General features: G+C 38.3%; 1 protein-coding gene across 1 annotated transcript in view; it reads left to right on the forward strand.

Annotated features, from left to right (window-relative positions):
* Positions 1-17,910, forward strand: part of FAM169A (family with sequence similarity 169 member A) — a 38,717-nt gene extending 20,807 nt beyond the window's left edge. The window contains exons 7-13 of the mRNA XM_050329631.1: positions 723-851; positions 4,383-4,501; positions 6,719-6,773; positions 7,124-7,262; positions 9,916-10,081; positions 10,935-11,141; positions 11,903-17,910. Coding sequence (XP_050185588.1) covers positions 723-851; positions 4,383-4,501; positions 6,719-6,773; positions 7,124-7,262; positions 9,916-10,081; positions 10,935-11,141; positions 11,903-12,436 — 1,349 coding nt within the window. The 3' untranslated portion in view covers positions 12,437-17,910. The remainder of the gene's footprint in view (positions 1-722; positions 852-4,382; positions 4,502-6,718; positions 6,774-7,123; positions 7,263-9,915; positions 10,082-10,934; positions 11,142-11,902) is intronic.
* The last annotated feature ends 132 nt before the right edge of the window (positions 17,911-18,042 follow it).

An 18,042-nucleotide genomic window follows, 5' to 3' on the forward strand; every position in this document is an offset into this window, starting at 1 on the left:
TGATCTGGTTTGTTAGGCTTCAAATAGGAAAATGATTTGAGCAGAATTCGATGACTAATTCTTTTCCATGGTCAAGAAATTATACAGTGGGGATCTTGTGTGCCGAAACTGCATCCGTAGGGAAACAGGTGAAAAGTGTTTTCCTGCCAATTAGTTTTTCTGCCAACTGCTACAGAATAATGACAAAGTGTGCCACTTCACCTCTATGTTTAATACATGTATAGAGAGAAAAGAGGTGGAAGGAGTACAGAGTGGAAAATATTCTAGAAGTGAACAATGAGTGGATGGTTAACTATGCAATGGTAACATGTTAACATTCCCAGAGAGTGCTTTTCACAAGTGCCTGTAATAAGGTGGGGTGACAAAAATAATTTGACTACATCATCTGCTTAAGAACTCTTCCATCCTGAGTTGAGTCTTGTGATTGGCAGGAACAGTGACCAGTGAAGTTGCAAAACTCTTGAGTGGGTACCTAGGGAAGAATAAAACCCCATCCCTCTTTCTTTGCAGATAATAATGGAAATATTTAAAAATGAAGAAAGAATAAATTAAGAGGGATCAGTAGGGTAAAGCAATATTATGTTTATTTCAGACTTGACTGTTTTGTTAAGCAGTTCTTTCTGTGTTTGTAGATTGCAAAATAATTTCAGATAAAATTTAAAAACTGAGCTACAGCTGAATATATAGTATCTATAATATAGTGGTTTTTCTTGTTTACTCAGCTTGTAAGCAGTATCTTGAGAAGTACCCTGCGGATAAAAACCTTTTGTGGCAAGTGGAGGGAGCAGGAGATTGGTTCCAAAGAAAGTCTATTATTTCTATAGTGCAGAAGGAAAATCTCAAAATTGCAGGTATGGATGCTTTGTTTTGTTGTTCTCTGGCACTTTGTAAAAGTTGAACAAACACTCTACAAGTACAAGAGTGACTTCTGTGAACACTGTCTATGGAAACTAGCAGAAAGATTTTTATTTGTCCTGAGACCTGTGAGATTATGTCCTTGACACAAGGTAAACATTACTTAGCAACAACTAAAACTGTTTTATCAACATTATTTTCATACTAAATTTAAAACACAGCACTGTACCAGCTACTAAGAAGAAAATTAACTCCATCCCACCTAAAAGCAGGATAACATGCACTCATTTTTTTATATCATTTACATCATGCCCATGTTCCATGCTGTCCAATACACCATCACCTTTCCTGTCTTTTGATATATAAATACTCATCATGCACCTCTATCATTCCCTTAGTCTATGGACCATCCCTGTAAAATGTCCATTGAGTTAATTTGGGTAAAGTCCATGACTTTGGGGTCCACCTGTCATAACAGTCCTTCAGGGCAGAAAAGATGGTATGTGTCATGTTGGATTGTTGCATGCTGAAGCTAGTTCTGATTCCATCACCACTACTTGTCTGGTTTTACCATAGTTCATTCTTCATTGATCTGGCTGATTTTCACTGTAATGCCCTTGATATGACAATTGAAAGGCAATCAGTTTCAGATCCCCAAATTCAGAGTGGTGAAGACAGGCGCTGTGAGGTGCCCAGTGCAGTGATGGCCATATAATCAACATCATAGAATTTATTGGCTACTCTCACCCAAAATCAAATTCCCTCGAGGTTTGCAGTGGACTCTACCCATCCAAGTGCATCCACATCCTTGTGTAATTCCGCAAATGTGTTTGTCTTTGCCTGAGGCAGGAATAGCCCAAATTATTTAAGTGCACTACAGGAACTTTATCCCTTTCTACAGTGTGTAAAATTTTGATCAAGCAGGGTCAGACTGACTGGCAGATCCCCTACCGCTGACTTAACAGGTTGCTTTTGTGTGTCCTGATGTTCGAAGGTCCTGCTATCCATTGCTCCTGGATAAATGGATAACAATTCATTGTATCATTTCATTTTTCTGAAGACTGGTGCATGGTAGGGAGTGTGATATTCCCACTCATTGGACTTTGGCCCAGTTGTCTATGGGATTGTTTAGGAAATTAATCCTTCTATCTGACTCTGTTCTTTCTGGAGCACTCTGTCACTATAAGACTTCTTCTTAAGACCCTGTGTTCCAGGTGGTAGCATGGGGCAGAGTGGTTGCTTCCACCCTTCTAGTGGTTGCTTCCACCCTTCTAGTGGTTGCTTCCACCCTTCTAGTGGTTGCTTCCACCCTTCTAGTGGTTGCTTCCACCCTTCTAGTGGTTGCTTCCACCATTATAAGCACTTACCCTAACTGGTTTGGGGGATTGTGATATAGATAATTTGCCCAGTCTCTCCATGTTTATATTTCAGCCATCATTCTCTGTACTAGAGAGGTTTTAATCACTTGGTGTGCAGTGCATGTTTCACATTCATGGGTAACCTCTGCAGTAGTGTCCACGGTCAAGTCTACCCCTGGATCGTGTGCCTGTCTGTAATTTGCATCTCTTCCTTGGTTACCTGAGGTGTCATGGACCCACCAAGATGGAAATAATTCACCCTTATGTTGCCAGTCCTGATCCACCTGAGCCACTTCAGTCTTAGCAGCCTGATGCATCTGCTGGTTGTTCTGATGTTCTTCAGTGGCCCGACTCTTGGGTATCTGAGTCTCTACTTTCACCGCCACACTGCTGCCTGCCGAGACAGCATTATCTTGCCACAGTGTGGTAGCTCAGATGGGTTTACCTCTTTGCTGCTGGTTGCTGCCAGTTACTGCAACTACCTCCACAGGGCATTTGACACTATCCTTGAGGCAGTATAGAGCTGAAGTGTTGGCCATTTTTCTCGTTCAGAAATGACTCAAGTCAGCTGGATGGCCTTCACCTCTGCAAACTCTCTGTGTTTACCTTCTCCTTCGGCAGTTTCTGTGACTTGTAGCAGACTCCGTCACTAATCCTTCCCTACAAATGTGGGGGGATCTATCAGTAAGCAAAGCATATTGCTTCTCATTTCCTGGAAATTTAATATACAGTGGGGCCTCTTCAGTATGTGTCACCTTCTCCCCTGGTGACATTCTGAAATCTTTTCTGCACAATCCATGACCACTTTCAAGATTCTTGGATAACTGCAGTTTGCTGTTTGGGCTTACTGTTTGATCCTTGATTGACCCACTCCATGCAGCAATCAATTGCATGATGTATGTAGAGGAGACCATCCCTTTAAACATTCCACCCAGCATGGGCAACCAGGGTGCCAGGAGGAGCTGTGCCTAAGTACCAGTCCCTTCTGAAGCAGCTTGAACCCCTTTATATTCTGCCAGTGTCTCTCTTCAGTTGAAATATAGTGGGCTTCTGATCTTCTGTATCCCCAACTCCAAAAACTTATGAGTCAATCTCAAGACTCTCCTGAAGCTTTCTCCTGGAAGCTCCAGGCAGGAACATTCTCCCCAGCTGTAGATTAGAGCACATTTCTTACATCTTGCCCTGGCCCAGCTGGCCAAAGGGCTACAGCATGAACTGTGAACTGTTTTCTGTTTGAATGGTTCAAGGATTTGTCATTGCCCAGGGCCCCATTTGAAATAGTTCTTCTGGATCACTTGATAGAGAGGGCTGATAATCAGACTGTCATTTAGAATGTATGTTCTCCAAAAATGCAGAATGCCTAAGGTGGCTTGCATTTCCTTTTTTACTAGTTGGTGGATACGTTTCTGTTATTTTGTTAATCACATCTGTTGTGATCTGATGATGTCCATCTTGCTGTTTTGTTCCTAAAAACTGTGTTACTTGTGCAGGTTCCTTGACCTTACTTTGTTTTATGGCAAAACCATCTTTCTCTCTCTCCATGGTGGTCCACTTGCCATGGTGACATGGAATGTCTTCCATGAAGAATACCTTTCCTTCACACCTGACAGTCACCTAGGTGCCATACCTGCTTGTCCCACCTCAGTGAGGTGGGGAGGAGAATCTGCAAAAATGTAAAACATCTGGGTTGAGACAAGAACAGTTCAGTAATTGAAATAAAACTAAATATATGCATGATATAATAATAATTGTAATGAAAAGGGAGACAACCAGAAAATTAAAAGCCAAGAAAGAGAATTGGTGCACAGTCCAGTTGCAGTGATTAGACCCTCCCAATTTATATACTGGACATGACATTCTGTGGTATGAAATATCACTTTGGCTGGTTCAGGTCACGTGTCCTGGCTGTGTCCCCTCCCCAGCTTCTTGTGCACCTGGTCACTGGGAAAGCAGGAGAAACTGAAAAGTTCTAGACTTAGGATAACCACAATTTAGCAGCAATCAAAGCATCAGTGTGTTATCAATATTATTCTCATGCTAAATTCAAAACACAGCATTGTGCTAGCTGCTGTGAAGAAAAACCCCAACTGAATGCAGGACAGGTGGTTAATTTTTGTTAAAGACGTTATACTTTTCTGTTTCCCTGTTTCCTCTTTTAAATCTTTACAGCTGAGGCCTCAAAGAAGGAAAATAACAGTTTGCAAACAGAGGATAAGCTTAGTCAGTCTGCAGTATCTGAAGCAAGTGGACAGAGGACTGAGAGGACTGAGCTAGAATCACAGCTAAATGTAGGTACACAGTCTGTTACCTCTTTTTTTTTTTATTGCAATGTTACTGAGAAATAAATCGTGAGAAATTATCTTTGTCCATCTCATTATAATTGAATTGGCTCAAGTCCATGCTATATATATATATAAAAGACAAACACTTTTATTACTTTTTGTGTGGATGTAATGTTTCCCATTGATGTAACATCAATGACTAAACTGGGATTAAAAATACCTTTTTTGTGTGTGTGTGGGCAGGTGGGGTTTCCCTATGAATGTAGAAAGTCTGTGCTTGCAGCTGTCAGGGTCTGTAATTTGAGCTGTTTACTAGCAGATTACATAAAGCAGATTATTTCAACTGTCTCTGAGATTAAGCTGTCTGGAAAGGCTGTGTATAGAGGTGCACATTCACATCATAGTTCAGTACAATGGAAAGTGTTAGGTTTGCATTCAGAGTTATATTTTATTGATACAAAAGGACTGCAGCTTTCTTTGTATGTTCTTGATACATCAGCCAGATTTCAGATACACATGGATATATAGTCATGAGTATATTTGTGTGTTTGAATGTTATGAAGCTACTCCTCTATCTCATATGTGTTCTGAGGCCACACAGAATGTGAATGACAATAATCTGTAGCTCCAAATACCATGGACATGGATGTGTTTCAGGACTCTCTGTAGTATTGACATGGTCATGCTTTCATTGAAGTCAATGCTTTAATTGAAAACGGGAAATAATGGCTAACTTAATATTCTCAGCTACTAAGATCTAAATTTAAATTTGGAATGTAAGTCAAATGTCCCTTTTCCTAGTTGAGAAAAGTAATATTTCCCAAAGCAAAACTGACAGAAAAGTAGTGATCAATCTCTCAATGGTCAAAATCTGTCTATCATTTGTAACAGTTTCTGAAACCTTATCTCTGAGTTCTAGAGTCATATTCTGATAATAATCATATCAGCAAAATGATCTAAAAAAATGCATGATTTGGTTGTAGAGTTGTACGGATATACTTGGAGAAAATAACAGAGTGATAGTAGTCCCTAAGATTTTTATTGCTGTGAGATAAGAACTCAGCCCTTGCCTCTTGGCTCCAAATCCTCATAGCTTGGTAGAATTGTGGCAGCTCTGTAATTGGCATCTGCAGTGTCTATAAGCAGTTCTGCAATGGTTTGAAAACTGATGGACCATCAAAGAAAACAAAATACCCACCTTCTCCCAAACCATGAAAAAATATACCCCAACTTTCATCTTTCACTCATTGTGTTTTGATGCTAGAATAATTTGTTATTAGTTTACAAATTCTTATGTATTTAAAACTCACTTGAAACTGTTTCAAAAAGCAGAATATAGACTTGTCCACTTTTTGCTGGCCTTCTTACGTGGTACTGGAAGTGAGGCTGGAAAAGTGAACTAGCATGCTGATTATTGCCAGTTCCATATTTTTTCCAACAGCTAAGAGCGAACAATGTGCATAACTTCATTTTAAAGTGGACAGCTTTTACCCACTTCACTACGTGCTGAATCCTCAGCCAACTTGCAGAAAAAAAATTCAAGTATTGGGACGGTGTGGAAGAATAAGAGGCTAAAGAGCTCTAGGGAGAGGGAACTCTGACCTAAGCAAACTCTTGGGCTGACTACACATGTAACCTGCATTACCGCTGATTTCTGTTTTATCTTGTCACATCTCTCTTTTGTTGTTGGTTTTTGGTTTTTTTTCTCTTTTTAACATAAGTTGCCATATTCTGTTTCATGTCATGACAAAAATAAAACTATATAATAGAATACTAGTATAAAAATAAAACTTTGCAGTTAAATTTTGCCAGCTACTGTATTGTAGTCCCTTGGGTTTATGAAGAAAGGTGGAACAAACAGTAAAAGAATTCTAACATTTAATTATTTGTACATTTGTTATAAACAGAATTGTTAAAGAAAAAAAATTGGTAGTATTGTTTATAGTGACAGGTCACTTTCAAGTCTTATCTTCTATGTTGAGAACAGAAGTAAAACACAGAAAAATTGGTCATACATGACATAAAGATAATTCTAAAAAAATTAAGATTTGTTGAGAGATAAGACACTTAGATATAAATTAAGAATTGTTGTAGCTGCTGTTCCATGGGATCATTACAATGAAATAGTGATCTAGAAAGATGTAAGCATAGGTAAGAAGATGAAGGTATTTTAGTCAATTCAGAAAATTTTAGAATAACATTAGCTTTGTTTTTGCTTTACAGGCTAACTTGCAAAAAGATAAAGAATCAACAGCTGTCCAGGCAAGCACATCTGAAGGTAAAAATAACCTTCATTATCAATATTGCATTTAATGTAGATCAGTAGTTTTGGAGCCTCTTACAGCTTTCCACCTTCCTCTAATGATCTGTAAAGTGTATAAAAACACTTTACTCTAAGTGTATAAAAATACTTTTTTATAACTCATAAACCTTCTAGAAGAAATCAGATAAAACTGTTATGCATCCTGATAAAGATATTATTCAGAAAAAGTGCCACAATGAAATGGTGTTTTAGTTGGACTCAGTTTCTTTAATGAACTACTGGGCGTGGAGAAATTACATGCAGATGTTAAGTTGAATTTGTTCAATTGAATTTATTCTGGGGTTTTTTGGTGTTTTTCTTGTAAGAGCCTAACGTAAGTCACGTTCCTGTCTGGACACGAAGTGGTCAATTGAAACGTCAGAGTATAAATAAAACTAGACAGCAACCTGGACCTGAAACTTCCAAAAGAGATGATGAAAATGCTCTTCCTGCATCCAAAAACAGGTACCAGAAGGCTGGATTGTACTGGTTTCTTATTTTGTTGCTTGGGCAGTCACAAACTGCATCAGTCTCAGAGTGTGCTACTGGTATTTCTTCTGCTTACTTCCTAGATTGATTCCTATTCCTTCTGCTTACTTTCTACTTGCTTGATTTTAAAATTACTAAACGTGAAGTCTGATGTAAGAAAGAAAAGTGAAGTATCATCTGAGTGACTGCACCAAAGTGTAGTTAGTATCTCTGAAAGCTCAGCAGATACTAGAAGTAACAGTAAGAGAACAGTTAGGGCTGAGGCTGTTCTGTTACAACTGAGTCTGTGCAATGGTAAAAATATCTGTATTCATGCCGCACAGTTTCTTGTGATCATGTAACTGGACTTGTATCCACAGTGTTGCGTGTGGTCTTTGAAGAGGTGTCCATTCCTCACTTCTTGTTATGTTAAAGTCTTTGGCTAGACACAGCCTTATTTTTGTGTTTAAACTGCTCTGTGGGACTACAGATATTGCTGTGCTGCATTGTCAGTGGGCTGCCATAAGCTGGTTCAAACGGGCTAAATGGTGCAATTTAATGCTGCCGCAGCTTGAGTAATGCTTTGCACTGTTACCACTAATATTTGGTTAGTGGTATGTGAGAGGACTAGCTTTATATTCAGTATTGTTAATAATTTGGGGCCTTGCAAAATTAAGCCAGTGAGGTGCTGCTGCTCCTTTTAGCAAGATGTGCAATATGGTGGTTTTGAGTAGAGCTAAGGGATATCCTAAAGGCAACAGAATGGGATTTCAGCTTAGTTCTTTCCTTCCATGCACATCAGCAAGTGAAACAGGGTCTTCTATTGGGGACTTTCCTATGGAGTGTCCTCATCACAAAACTAGCACGTGGGGATAAAACCCTCCAATACTGCCTTTACTATGAGATTGCAAAGCAGACTCCTGTAACTCTATTGCGTGTACTTTCTTCTTTGCTTGTGTGTGGTAGTTTGTTCATCTAAACTTTATCATCTCAAAAGTGAGAACTGAATATATGAGTTAGTGTTACTACCCATCAGGTGCAACAGCACTACATCTTTAGCTCTTTGCTAATGTAATCTCTAGTTGATTGAAACATCTTTGGCCATGATGTGTTTAATGCCTTGAATTATTTTCCAGTCATGGTCTTAGTAATACATGTATATTCAATGATAACACATACATAGTTTCTTTTATGAATTTTATGCTTTTATAATTCCATAATTTTAAACCATTTCTACAGTGCGTATAGGAGGGGTGGAAGAAGCTTTCCTTACCCCTTTGTGGCTTTCAAATATGTAAGGTATTGCTACTTTTTTAATTTAAAATAATGAACTTGGAGAAATTTCTGACTTCTTTCCCATAAAATGGAAGTGAGATAGATATCATCATTTTATAATTGCCAAAGCAATTTTGCTATTGATTTTTTTTTCCTAATAAGGAGTTAGCCATTTTTAGATGCCTCTAGTTTTCTTGATTCTCGTTTTCTATGGCAAGCATGTGATACTGCACTTTATAGATGGTTGTAGTGGGTTGATGCTGGCTGGATGCTAGGTACTCACTAAAGCCGCTCTCTCATTCCCCTCTGCAACTGGACAGAGGTCACTTACTGATCACCATAACAGGCAAAACAGACTCAAAGTGGGGACATTAATTAAATTTGTTACTAACAGCTTCAGAGCAGGAGAATGAGAAGTAAAATAATCTTAAAAACACCCTCCCCTCACCCCTCCTTCCTTCAAGTTCTGCCTCCTCCCCCAAGAGGCATAGGAGATGGGGAATAGGTGTTACAATCAGTTCATCGCAGGTTGTTTCTACCACTGCTCAAGGAGAAGAGTCCTTCTCCTGCTCCCCTGGGGTCCTTCCCACAGGAGACAGTCCTTCACAAACTTCTCCAGTGTGAGTCCATCCTACGGGCAGCAGTTCTTCGCAAACTGCTGCAATGTGGGTCACTTCTCTATGTGGTGCAGTTCTTCAGGCACAGACTGCTCCAGCATGGGTCCTCCACAGGTTCACAATCCCTACCAGGAAAACCTGCTCCAGTGTGGGCTCCTTTTTCTGTGGGTCAGCAGGTCCCTGCCAGGACCCTATTCCAACCTGGGTCACAGCATCCTTTGGGCATCCACCTGCTCAAGCATGGGCTTCTCCCCATGCTGCAGGTGGCTCTGTGCATCCCCATGGTCCTTCATGGACTGCAAGAGCACAGCTGGTTCACTATGGTCTTCACCACAAGCTGCAGGAGAAGTTCAGCTCTGGCACCTGTAGCACTACTCCCCTTCCTTCTCCACAGACCTTGGTGTCTGCATTGTTGTTGACATGTTCTCACTCTGCTCTTATCTGGCTGCAATTTTTCATCTATACAATAACTTTTTTCCCCCTTCTTAAGTACCTTATCACAGAGATGTTACTATCATCCCTGGTTGGCTCGGCCTTGGCCAGTGGTGGGTCTGTCCTGGAGCTGCCTGGCATTGGCTCTACTGGACATGGGGGAAGCTTCTGGCAGCTTATCACAGAAGTCACCCCTGTAGATCCCCTGCTCCCAAAACCTGACCACAAAAACACAATACACTGGTTGTGAAAGAATTGCCCTGCTGAGATAACTAAAATTGTATTGATCTAAAAGATTAAAACATGTATCTTAATACTTGCTGCAGGCCGGAACTTCTTGCCCACACATCTGAAAATTCTGAAGACTTGGTAGAGGTACCTAAGGTGGATACTGTTGAGAAGGATGAGGAAGTAATTGTTGAAAACGAGGGCCAGTCTGTGTTAGAAGCGGAGCTACGTGTATCACCCCCTGAGAAACAGAGTGAGAAGGAGGTGAGCTGGATGTGATAGCAATAGCAGTTTGGAACACAATTACAATTTCTGTTAAATATGGTCCTTGCTGCCTTGACCATGTGACTATCAAATCTTTGACTTTTCACAGCAATACTTCATTAAGAAATGTATCTGAGAAACGCTAGTATAGAATTAGTTTTAGGGAATATTCCACTGTATATATTTTGAACAACCGAGTTCATAGAATCTTCAATAAGGTGAATTTCTAGCTTGTCTAGCAACCTAATTTTCTTCATTGATTTCTCCTAATCAGAAATTCCAGAGAACTGGAGTAAGGTCAAGATCTGATCTAGTATCACTAATTAAAAAAAAAAGTCTGTGTGAAGAAGTCAATAGCTGGTATGCTTCAGTGACTTCTCTTGGCTCTTTCTACTCGTCCCCTTAAAACTTGCCTGTTGGATTTAAATATCAAGTTTAAATCCAGCTGGTATCCTCAATTTGTTAATAGCTTGAATTTAAATTTCTGAGTACCCTTTGTGCCTAGCAATGTCTCCAATGTTTTATGTTCTTACTGATGGGTGAGAAAGTCAATCTTACATTATGTTAGGTTCAAGGGATGACTTCAGCATGCATGAATGTGAGATGCATAAAAACTGATTGGCTTGTCACCTAACTGTGTAAGCTATGCAGAAACTTACTGCAGGTGGCAACACCAAGCTACTACTCTGGTCAATGCATTAAGTTCTGCCTTCTTAGTACACGTTTCTAGGTACCTGAGCTATCTGCTTCTCACATTAAGCTGCAAATTTAGGTCACAAGGTACACCCACTAGTGCTGGGGAGCAATAGGTGGACATAACCTCAAGTTAAAAATGTGATTTATTTTTTTAAAGGAATCTCCATCAGAACCTCTTAATGGTGAGGTAGCAGAGGAAACTGGTAGGACCTCACTTATGGCTGAAGAGGGAACAGCAAATGAAGTTCCAAGTGGCGAGCCAAAATTGCAGTCTGAGAGTCAAGGAAAAGACCCCTTAACGCTGTTTGTTCCATTAATCCTTGAGTCTCCAGCAAAATCTTCAGAAGACACTGTATCAGAAAAGGTGAGATAAACGAAACAAAATGGGAAGCCTTTTTTCCTTTAGAATGTATGTTTCTTGCAGGTTTGGGTTTTTTTCTTTTGTTAAGTAACAGATAGAAAGCAGCCCCTAACGTGAAATTATTGGGAGGACCAATTATTAAGCCAGGTAATGTAAATCCGCAATGACAATATACTAACATTTCTGTTTCAATATGCAGAATGGCGACATATCACAAAAAAGATAGATAACCAAAAAGAAAGATATGTTTGCTACAGTTTGCTTTGGCAGTAATGAAACTGCTGTTTCTCACTAAAATATTGGTTGGGTATGAGTGAAAAGCCACATCCTTATTCTATGTAGCAATTCTTTCCTGATTAGGTGTACAAATAATTAATTAGTGCTAAAATGTCTTTCTAGAACACAGGTTTTACTGGGTTTTGTTTATAGTGCAAAAGCAGATTGTTATATGGCAAAAATAACTATTTATCTAAAATATTTTTCCCCTTGGGATTAATTTCAGAATACTTTTGCTGTACCTGCGTACTCCTTTGAATAATTTGAAAATTGGAGAGTAACTCTGGTTTCCAAATGCAGGTCACAAAATAGTGTTGTGCAAAAAGGAGAAAAGGACTGATTTATCGAATGTATGTGTAGTATTAAAAAATGCTGAATACCAAAGTGTCCTCTAAGGTTGCTAGCTAAGTGCAATTGTTGTTCAGCATCTTGTATCTTCAATTAATTGTCTCTTTGGTAATTTTGGCACCCTGTCCCTCCACCCACAGGTTTTAAATGAAAATGATTCAGAAGTGCTGACTGAAGAAGTTACATCAGTAGAGAAGGAGGGCATTGGAGAACAGCAAGAATCTGAAAAGGCCACCACTGAAAATGCATCTGCTTCAGCATCAAAGGAAGAGCTCTCTGACAATGTCCTGCCTAACTCTGCAGCAACTGAAGCAACTGAAGAGTCTCTTTCTGAAAACTTACCTGCCTCATTAGAAGTTCAAAATGAGGAAGCAGGGCACAACTCACAGGAGGCCCCTGTTGCCTTGAGTCAGAGCTCTTTGATAGTGGTTGAACTTGAGGGTGTTTCTTTTCAGCAGCCTTCTGGGCAGGAAGGACAGAAGAACCAGTTGGAAGAGCCCTCAGAAGAGTCTACAGAGCAGACAGATCACTACACGCAGACAGTGGCAGAGCGGGCTGCTGACAGCAGCTCTGAGGAAGCAGAAATTGAGGTACCTGTAGTAGATCGGAGAAACTTGCGAAGAAAGGCCAAAGGCTATAAAGGTCCACCCAAGAAAAAAGGAAAGCCAGCTTAAAAATGAAATATTGATTGTTAATTCATCTATTTATAAGAAAGTTATTTTGTGTAAAACATTAGGGTGTAACTAAACCATATCAGGCACAGGACATGGCGTGTTTAAAATTCTGGGTTGGACTTCCTTTTGGGTTCATCACCTTTTTTCAAGGTTTAATTTTTAACCACTAGACATTGAACTTCTTTATAGTATGAAAGTAAATAGGCACTGTCCTCCCTTCACAAAGAATATATGCTGAAGAAATACAGTTTGGGAACATATACAAGAAATACAGTTAAGGGAACAGTTTGTGTAATTAAAGTGGCAGTCATGGAAGAAAAATGCAGTGTGAAATCCTGGCTCTATCAAGGCCCTTAAATTCCCATAGATGGCCATGATACCAGACATCACTCCAGATATATATATTTTTTTTTAAATAACTTTTTGTTCTCTACTGTGGAAAGAAGCAGAGCAAGAAAAATCCTACCTTGCTTCTTGTTCTCTTTCCAAAGGTTTTCTCATATGAGATTAAAAGAATGTAAAGTCTGTCATTCTAGGTCTCAAAATATACAAGGTGTAGCTCAGTAGATCAACACAACATAAGCATTTATCTTTCATGAGAATCACTTGAAACAGCTGAGTCAGTAGAAACACAGTGCAGTATCTGCCACAGCTGATTCTGGTAATGGATTTCTTGTGCAAAGATAGAGATGCCTACATGGTAAACTATTTGTGGCTTCCTAAGCAAGCATTTTGATAATCGTAAGTTTTTCCAGAGTGTATGGAGTGTAGACTACATATGGAATTGTTTGAACTGCCTTCCTAACTACTTGCATGTGTTGAGTGAATAGTTGATTACTGGTTGCATTACAGGAAAAGGATATGACAACTTTTGATCTTGTTTTGGTCTGAATGGAAGTGGTTCTTCATTTTTTCCAAATACTTTGCTAGTGCTGTGGGGTAACTATTAAAATTTTGTGTCTGCCAGATGTGTGACTCCCGAGAGCACTGACATTTCAGATGGTTATGACATTCATTAGTGTGACTATTAGTGGGTATTTCAGCAAATGCTTGTTTGCCAAACTTCCATGCCTTTAGGAATTAGCAGGTGATAGATTGCAAATGTTTCTGATTCCCACTTTCTTTTTCCAACCTGAGTGCAATTCCTAGGATGATAGCTTCCCGGTTCACAACTGTTCTTAAAAGCAGCAACTAAACTTTGCTGTATGTGGACAGAAATAAACCCAGACTTTCCATGCATATTCCCCTTCTGAGGTTCTCCTGGCAAACCATGTACTTAACTTGTCACACATACCTAAGCTACTCCTTAGTTTGCTATGTATATTCCAGTAAATGAAGCTTCTCTAGTAATGGGTTAAAAACTCAGAAATAAAAGAACAATGATTCTAAGAACAGGAAATCACACACCACTTTTTGTTCTGCTTATATGCCTTTTCCAAGGTGAGTGAACTAGTCTTTCACAATATCTCAAAAACAAAGGTACAACTATTCAAGGTTCACCTGAATAGTTGCAGTGCTGTCTTAACTTTTATCCTTTTATGAAGCTAATAAAAGAATTTGGTTTTGGACTTTTATGCTTATATAATTTAACTCATAATTTATAAGATATTTTAACTATATAAGATACATTCATGCTATTTCCTTTAGCTGATGAAATACCATGTTCCTTTTGAATCTGTTAGGAGCAGCTCATAGAAAAAAAAAAGTTTTAAAAAAATGTGTTACCTAAACTTTAAACTTGGAGTGCATGAGATTACTGAGTTAAGTCTGGGTTTCTTGAACTATTGCATGTAGCTATAATATCTTAGCAAAGTACATACAGGTACTCCTTATGAACCCCATCACTGATAAATATTCAAGATATTTCCTGATTGTGTGCAAACATATTCAGGTGAACCTCAAGCATTTCTAAAACTCATGAAACATTTTTATATAAAAAACTTCTGTTATCTTGTGTATGGTTTCTCTTTTACTGCTGAGATTAATTATGTTTTAAAGAAGAAGTGGCTAGAAAACACATCTCTTGCATTGCTAAGACTCTGGGGTTTGTGAGGACTGGTGGCCTAAAAGAGAGTGGTTGTATACAGTATATTGCAATTCATCTTCATTTTTAGGGCAAGCTTTACTGAAGATGAATCTGCTGAATCCTTCAATTGATATAAATGTATCTGCTTTCAAAAAGTTAAGGATTCTTTAGCTTACAAAAAGTGAGCCCCAGTTATTTCAGTTACTCCTAGGTGAATTTTTGATATTTGTGTTTATTGCTTATATTCCCTGTGAAGTTGAAAAACTGTTCATGAGAAGGTAATTTCACTCACTTGGCTTTTACTTTACATGGCTAAGTTGGAATGATTTCAGCAAGATATTTGCATAGTCAGTAGATAAGTATTGCGTCACTATGATATTAAGACACTCTTAGTTTCTACTAAGAGCAATCAAATTTCTGATCTCATTTCAGTGAGTCAGTTTAAATAATGAACTTAAATTCACATGTTTAAATTATTCTCTTGAGTAGATACTTCTAAAAATCTGGTGTATGTGGGATAATAGCTGACAGCCAGACTTTTAACATACAGAATGTGGGCAGTTGTGGTGCAATTGGAAATTCAGAGAACCAATATAATCTTGAAAAATGGACACTGTTCTAACTGGGATCACAGCAGTACTTTGAACCAAAGGCCGCATTTTTTGTCTATAACAACTTCTTTGGCATTAATCATTCTGCAGTAAATACAGAGTAGGAAAATAAAAATACTGACTTTATTGTTTTTATGGCTGTACTGTACAGTAGTTCAATAGCCTATGCATTCTGTTAAATTTATATAAGGGAACATGTCTGACCACTGTATTGACTGGAGTGTTTTATCTTGGGAAAAACGGTGGTTTCTAAGCTTGGAAAAATTTTTTGGTATATTAACTATCTTATTACCATCAAACTCTTAAATAATTTTTAAGATCCTATTGCACCAGCAACAAATGATTAAAACATCAACTTTATACAAGTTTGTAACAAATGTTATTACAACATGCTGTGGAAGTAAGTGTGTAGAGTGAAAGCAAGCAGTATTATTTTTGAGCTTTATTTAGACTAGGAATAGAGCTTAAAGAACATTTTTTGACTTCAGCCTTGCATTTAAATGCTAAATGGTTTTGTACTTGAATCCAACGTTTATTCATATGTCTGTCTTGTACTGCTTCTTGCACATTCTCTCCTGGTCAGTTTTAATTTCATGCAGAATTCTTGTTTGCTGTTCCCTTGTTCCACAGCCCTTTACATGAAAATATATACATCTTACTTCAGAAGAGCTTTAACTTATTTTAAATTATGTCTGACCATGGTCTGCTGCTTTCTCGTACCATTTCATGTGTAGATTTCAATAATCAAATTGATCATTTACAATGTCATTGACATGACTTACACATAGCAACAAATAAGTTTAAGTTTCAGCTTCCCTGCTCTAAGTGACTGTTCTAAAACACTATTTCCAAGGGGATATACTTCTAAATTTATTTTCACAAATGTGGTGTTAGATGTTTTCTAAACTGGTGATACTGTGTTTATAAATCTTATGAAAGATGTGTTACTATTGCATAGTATTGTACCTTAGTCTTGTTAGTGTTAATATTTCCTTTTTTAGTACTGCCTTGGCTGCTTTTGAAATGTTTGAAGTAGTAATTAAACTATTATTTTGTGATTTATTTTTTTTTCTGCTTGGTTTTTAGTATTTGAGTCCTTTCTGCTATACAGGAAGCACATTTTAAAGTGATTCAGTTCACTAGAACTATTATTTTACAATCTGTCTGCTACAAAGGAGTTCTAAAACATCAAAGGTTATTAATTGAAAAATCTTATATCAGTTAAAACAGTTTTCTGTAATTAGTGCATCAGACTTTTTTTTTTAAAGTAACAGAATAGGCTCTTCTGTATGTTACAGCGTGGATTCTGCTGTTTATATCAATAATGCAAGATGATGTAAACGTAGCAGTTATTAATGGAGTTTGCTATGGACAACCAACTAGAAATGCTGTAATGCATTCCTACAGTGTGATAAATTAAAATGCCTTAAGAGCAGTAATTGTTGAACCAACAAGTCACATGAGGATGTCAGTAATCAAACTGATCATTTACAATGTCATTGACATGACTTACACATAGCAACAAATTGATCTAAGTTTCAGCTTCCCTGCTTTAAGTGACTATTCTAAAATACTATTTCCAAGGGGATATACTTCTAAATCTATCTTCACAAATGTGATGTTAGATGTTTTCTAAACTAGTGATACTGTGTTTATCAATCTTATGAAAGATGTATTACTTTTTTAGTATATAAATATATTTAAAGCACAAAATGTAGTAAAGTTTTTCAAGACAGCTGTAGAAAATTATTCTGTTCATGTTGTTAATGTCCAGTAAACGTTAAAGCAACAGGAACTTAAATGGGGGTTATCTGTTCTGACAAAATGCCCTCTCTCCAAGCAAATAACTTACTGGTTTGTGATTCTCTTTTATTTATCATTTACACAAAGTAAAAACCATAGTAAATTACTAAGTCTAGATGAGGGCAATGTGTTAAATTAATTAAACAGTTTGTAACAGAAGGCTCTGTGTTAAAATACTGCCTCTATCAGATCATATAAGAGAAGTTATGATGGCAGTACATAAGCAGCTAGCTTGACTTCCAGACCGGAGTTCCAGATCTGAAACATGACTGAGGAGCATCTGTGATAGAAGAGGCTGAGAGCTGCAATTGTTCTGCCTGGAGAAAGCTCAGGAAGGTCTTACCTTCTGTACAAATACCCGGTGGAGAGGGAGGGTGTATGTCATGAACGATTCTTTAGGTTGCCTAAGAATTGCTGTCTAAGGTATTAACAGAAGCAGGTTTAATTTGCAAAAGCATGATTTAACAAAGTTTGTTGGTGAAATTTGCTCTATTACTTACTAGATAGATGAAGTATACAAAAGAAAATAGAATTAGAATCAATCTAAAACTATTTACAGAGATTGAGGATGCCAAAGGGCAAGGGAGACGCTCCTGTTACGAGGTTCAGAGAGGATTCCCTTTCTTTTGTATATGCATAGAAGGTAAGGATTGTTGGTAATAACACTGTGAGAAAGAACAGGATATGGCTGCAGATGGGGGCATATCGAGGTAGGGCAGCACTTTTCCAGGAAAAACTTCCTTGTTCTAGCTTCTGGGAATAAACACAACACAGTACAGAGCAGATGCAGGGATACAGCTGACCTACCCCCGTGGCTCCACGAAGTCTGGGTGCACACGTGCTGCAGGACCTGGACACCCAATCAGCTGCAGCAATGTTCCAATCTCCCTCCCTTCCTAATTCATCTCTCTGTATCTCTCTCTCCCTGCTTTCAACCTCTCCTTTATCCAAAACCCACTGGCATGTGCATATACTAGATCTGGGACTAACATGCTGTGTAATTTACTAATAAAACTTCATAAGCTTTTGCTGACCATTTGACTTTTGTCGTTCCTTTCAACCACAAGCACCTATGAATCTTGGGTGCTCCCCTCCCCTTAAGGGTGAGATGCCAAAGCTTTCTAAACTCCTTGTAGAGTGTGACTGAGTCCAATCTTAGTTCCAGT

Source organism: Myiozetetes cayanensis, unplaced genomic scaffold, assembly GCF_022539395.1.
Source record: "Myiozetetes cayanensis isolate MyiCay16 unplaced genomic scaffold, myiCay2020 scf4, whole genome shotgun sequence".
Taxonomy (NCBI): Eukaryota; Metazoa; Chordata; class Aves; order Passeriformes; family Tyrannidae; genus Myiozetetes; species Myiozetetes cayanensis.